Below are 5,767 nucleotides of genomic sequence, written 5' to 3'. Positions count from 1 at the left end.
TAAAGCTGTAGGTTTCATCACATGCACCAACAAATCTACATGGCTAGTTTCTGTGCTCCTCTTTTACAGAATTTTACACCTATTGTTACCAGACAGCATTTTAAACACGGACATATCAACTGCCTAATAAAGCAAAAAACAAAGGCATTTCCCTTATTAGAAACAAGACACACCATCACTTAAAATCTTCAGACATTATTGCACTTTAACTTTCAGAATTTGACAGTGCATTCAGTGAAGCGATCTGCAGACCATTAGTTTTAACAGACAGATTAAAAAACACTTTTAAGCAGACGTGAATGTCCTAAACTGTTTATTAGGTAAGAATTTTACAAACATTACTTATATTAGCGGTAGCGGTGGAGCTGGAGAGTATTGCGCCTTCTCCAGGCTGCGCGGCGAGAACCACCGATTGTGTGGTGGAACTTGTGGCCCTTGCCGAGGCCGCGGCTCTTCCTGCCTGCAGACGTCAGCCCCCGCATCTCCCTGTGCTTGTGGACTGGTTTGGTGATCCACTGGGTGTCAGGGTTTCTTCTGATAGCTTTATGGAAGGGATCGATGAGGATAACCTCAAAAAACTTGTACGTAGAACCTTCACCCACCCAGTAAGAATTCAGGACCCTCAGGGCCCCACAGTGGCGTCCTGCTCGCTCCTCGGCAACAGACTGAAGGCTCCGGGCAAACTTGAGCTGGTTGACGCCGTGGTGGACGGGCTTGCCGTAGGTGGCGCCCTTCGGGACCGGGCGTTTGCGGCCGCCGCGGCGCACGCGAACCCGATATATCACATAACCTTGCTTGGCCTTGTAGCCCAGCCTGCGCGCCTTGTCGGGCCGGGTGGGGCGCGGGGCCCGGTGCAGCGCCGAGAGCTGGCGGTACTGCCAGCAGCGCACCCTGAGCAGAAAGCGCATCACATCCGACTGCTTCTTCCTCCACAGCTCCTGGATGTACTTGTAAGCGCCCATCTCGGCTCACCTGATGGCTGCCGCCAAACGGAAAAGCCGTCAGAGTATTTTTAAGAGCCCTCCAGTGACTCTAGTGTATAGCCAGGATGAGAAACCACCAGGATTTTTTTTAATGACCTATTGGATGGAGGGCAAGAGTTAACTCACGTAAATATTTGAAAAGCTTTCCAAACCACCTGAGTCTCAGCATAGTTGCTGTTAATCATTTTCTGAAAAGTGGCCAACAACCTGGAAGCAACCAAGATGTACTTCAGTAGGATGGAGGAATAAACTGTGGTGCATCCAGACAATAGAATATTATTCAGCACTGAAAAGAAATGAGCTATCAAGCCATGAATGCATATTACTAAGTGAAAGAAGCCAATCTGAAAGGCTATTTACTGTATGATTCTAACTATATGACATTCTGGGGAAGGCAAAACCATGGATACAGTAAAAAGATTAGTGGTTGCCAGGGTTTAGGGGGAGGGAGAGATGAACAGGCAGAGCACAGAGATTTTCGGGCAGTGAAACTACTCTGCATTATACTATTGATATAATGGTGGATACATGTCATTATACAGTTGTCCAAAACCATAAAGTATACAACACCAAGAGTGACCCCTAATGTAAACTATGGACTTTGGGAGACAATAATGTGCCAATGTAGGTTCGTCAGTTGTAACATAGGTACCTCTCTGGTGGGGATGTTGATAATGGAGGAGGCTATGCATGGGGAGGGGAGGGGGTATGTGAGAAATATATGTACTTTCCACTCAATTTTGCTGAGACCCTAAAACTGCTCTTAAAAAATAAAGTCTATTAAAAAAAAAGAAAGAAGAAACCAACAGTCCAATGCAAGAGCCTTTAGGTCAAAGTCATGAAGATTGAGATCCCAGGAAGTACCAGGATGCCCCAGGCATAGTTGCCTCATTACCTGAGCCCAAAAGAAGAAGTGGGTTTGCAGGTGAAGAAGCAGGTAGACTAAAGCTCCAAAAAGGAGATGGAGGAGAAGCAACAGGAAATCTGGAAGTGGAGCAGCAGCCAATTTGACAGCAAGACTTGAAGATGCAGAGCAAGGTCATCACCGAATGACCCTAGTGGGTGCACGTGCAGCCACAGCTTCCCTTGGCCTTCAGCCTGAGCCCTCCTGCTGGAAGGCTTGCTCTGGATACCAGCACGTCAAGCAGATGCTGACACCATGAGGGTTATTTTTTTTTCTAACATCTTTATTGGAGTATAATTGCCTTCTTGCGTCTCCCTCCCACCCTCCCTATCCCACCCCTCTAGGTGGTCACAAAGCATGGAGCTGATCTCCCTGTGCTATGCGGCTGCTGCCCACTAGCTATCTATTTTACATTTGGTAGTGTATATATGTCCATGCCACTCTCTCACTTCATCCCAGCTTACCCTTCCCCCTCCCCGTGTCCTCAAGTCCATTCTCTATGTCTGCGTCTTTATTCCTGTCCTGCCCCTAGGTTCTTCAGAACCAATTTTTTATTTCTTTTTTTAGATTCCATATATGTGTGTTAGCATATGGTATTTGTTTTTCTCTTTCTGACTGACTTCACTCTGTATGACAGATTCTAGGTCCATCCACCTCACTACAAATAACTCAATTTCATTTCTTTTTATGGCTGAGTAATATTCCATTGTATATATGTGCCACATCTTCTTTATCCATTCATCTGTTGATGGACACTTAGGTTGCTTCCATGTCCTGGCTATTGTAAATAGAGCTGCAGTGAACATTGTGGTACATGACTCTCTTTGAATTATGGTTTTCTCAGGGCATATGCCCAGTAGTGGGATCGCTGGGTCATATGGTAGTTCTATTTGTAGTTTTTTAAGGAACCTCCATACTGTTCTCCATAGTGGCTGTATCAATTTACATTCCCACCAACAATGCAAGAGGGTTCCCTTCACGAGGGTTATTTTTAATTGCTATGTGTTGGTTGCCTTTCTAACAGGCATAGAGGACAAAGGTACTTCCTCACTCCCTTTGAAGTGAGACATGGGCATATGATTTGATCTGGGCAATAGATGTAAATGAAAGTGAGTGGGCTCTTCCAATGGAAGCTTTCAAAGCCATCACACACTTTACCATGCCCCAGTCAGTGACTAAGGATACCTCGTGTTAGAGCTAAAATTAAACTTTTTTATATTAAATCACAGAGATTTGGAGGTTGGTTATTACTGTGGTATAACCTGTATCTATTGATTAATATGCCACAGTTTGGGTTTATGAACGCAGCTCTTCTAGCTCAGAGTTTCTCAGCCTCAGCACAATTGATGCTTGGGGTTGGATAATGTATTGTGGGGGTTATTCTGTGCACTGTAGGATGTTGAGCAGCATCCCTGGCACCCCTTCCCCAGCTGTGGCAATCCAAAATGCCCCCAGACAGTATGATTCCACTTTCGTGAGGTACCTAGTCAGATTCATAGAGACAGACAGTAGAATGGTGGTTGTCAGGGGCTGGAGGGAGGAAGGAATGGGGAGTCATTGTTTAATGCGTACAGAGTCCCAGTTTTACAAGATGAAAAGAGTTCTGGAGCTGTATGGTGTGGCTTTAAGCACAACAGTGTGAATGTACTTAAAGCCACTAAACTGTACACTTAAAAATGGTACATTTTATGTGTTTTGTCACAATTTTTTTAAAATGGAGGGAAAAAAATGTTTCCAGATATTGCCACATGTCCCCTTGAGGGCAAAAAAATCACCCCTGGTTGAGAACCACTGTTCTAGCTGCAGGGGCACCTCATTGAAATGTATGTGTGAAAACGCAGGGCTAGGGCTCTGCTGGGTTTTACACCATAAAGGCTTAGAATTTCAGCCCTCCTCGACTGGTTTTTATCTGCCCTGATTTTCAGCCAGGATCTCCACAACAATTAAATAGTCTGATCCAGAAAAGCCTCCTCCTTATAGACCCAAAACTGACGTGAAAGAAATAAGCCCTGTGAAAACTCTTACACTGTTTTAAGCTTTCCCCTCCGTTTGATAAATCCTAGGGATTTTATTTGGACTAATGCTTCCTAAAACCTACTGGTTCCTCACGCAGACTCTAAGGTTAAGGGGCAAAGGGACATTGGAGCAAAAGAATGGGGAGACTGGAGGGACTCCCCAGCAGGTGTGTGACTGTCATTTGGAAGTGCTCATGGGTTTCCCTTCTCGAGTTCACCTTGAGCTGTAGTCCTCATGTCTGAGAATAAATTAAGGCCAACACAGGGGTCCAAATGGTGATTGGCTCTGCTGTCCGTGAACTGAATTCCATCTGACATTGAAGCAGCAGAGGGCTTCTTACGTCCACCCGCACTGCCACCACCCTGCCTGATTACCACGGAGAATCCTCTTTGTGTCTCAACATTGGGGCTTCATTCTTACCCCTCCATCCTTTTCCATAATGACTGCCCCCACATTGCTACAGTCTAGAGCCATGACATAGAGGGCAACCTCAGTGCCGGGCAAAGACTTCGTGTCAAAGTCAGGGGTGGGCACCCTTGATGGCAGGGCTTCTATCTCCGGCCCTCAAGGACATTCTCCAGGTTGACACTGAAACTGCTCCCCCAAAGCTCTCTATTAGGCATGAACAGATTACCCTCCTCTTCTTGGTTCCCAGGGCCAGAATCCTTAACTAATCCTCTACCCACAAAGTAGGGCTAGTTTCACAAGCTGCTGTTTCAGCTGCTTTTACTTCAACATCTGCTCCTGATTTGCTTACTGAACACCTCCTACACGCACGGAGCCGCAGCGTCACGCTGCATCCCGCTCAGCTTTCTGCCCCCTCCATCCTCGAACACACCTGCATCTGCACACACCCGCCCCACTCGCTCCCACCCCAGGGCTGCACACCATTAATCCATCCCCTCAGGGGCTCGCACCATCAACTCCTTGCTCTCAGTCCGGAATCTAACCTTCCCATCCCCAGGGCGCCTTCATTTATTCAACACAGGTACATGTTTGAGCCTCTCTCATCCTGGAAAAAAAAACATCCTCCCTTTAACACCGTCTCTCTCTCTCCAGCTCTTTTGTTTGTTTGTTTTATTTCATTCATTTTATTAAAAATATTGGGGCTTCCCTGGTGGCGCAGTGGTTAAGAATCCACCTGCCAATGCAGGGGACACGGGTTCGAGCCCTGGTCTGGGAAGATCCCACATGCCGCGGAGCAACTAAGCCCGTGAGCCACAGCTACTGAGCCTGCGCCTCTGGAGCCTGTGCTCCGCAACAGGAGAGGCCGTGACAGTGAGAGGCCTGCACACCGCGATGAAGAGTGGCCCACGTTCGCCGCAACTGGAGAAAGCCCTCACACAGAAACAAAGACCCAACACAGCCAAAAACAAATTAATTAATTAAAAAAATATTGAAGCAATCATAGCAAAGTGTAAACTATCAATAAAGTAGTAATAGAATTTTTTCATTTCTCAAAATAAAAGAAAAAACTTTCATTAAGAATGCTTCAACATGCTCTTCCTAGCCATATTACATCATTTTTATAGGGAAAACCCATAAAATTCACTTCTTCATTACTTCCATGGAATACAAAGGTCCCGAAGGACTTTGTCTAAGTTCATGCTAAACATCAGTGAAACAGTTCCCTCTCTAGCTTCTGAAAGCATAGTCTGTGATATTCTTTGCTACTCATTTACCCCTGTACTGAGTTGATCAGTGTTCCCCACAAAATTCATGTCCTTCCCGGGAACCTCAGAATGTGATCTTAGTTGGAAATAGGGTTGTTACAGATTTAATTAGTTAAGCAAAGGATCCAGTGTGACCAGTGTCTTTATGAGAAGAAGAGTCACAGACAGCACACAGGGAGAAAGCTGCATGA

General features: G+C 45.9%; 1 protein-coding gene across 1 annotated transcript; it reads right to left on the bottom strand.

Annotated features, from left to right (window-relative positions):
- Positions 1 to 296: 296 nt before the first annotated feature.
- On the bottom strand, positions 297 to 993 carry LOC308619414 (large ribosomal subunit protein eL15-like). The gene has a single exon (XM_081238171.1). The coding sequence runs from the start codon at positions 960 to 962 to the stop codon at positions 348 to 350; it is 615 nt and encodes a 204-aa protein (XP_081094297.1). The 5' UTR covers positions 963 to 993; the 3' UTR covers positions 297 to 347.
- Between the last annotated feature and the right edge of the window lie 4,774 nt (positions 994 to 5,767).

The sequence above is a fragment of the Mesoplodon bidens genome (genome assembly GCF_964165515.1).
Source record: "Mesoplodon bidens genome assembly, chromosome: 6".
Lineage (NCBI taxonomy): Eukaryota > Metazoa > Chordata > Mammalia > Artiodactyla > Ziphiidae > Mesoplodon > Mesoplodon bidens.
Note: the sequence above shows the minus strand (reverse complement) of the source record. Positions and strands in the feature narration are given on the sequence as shown.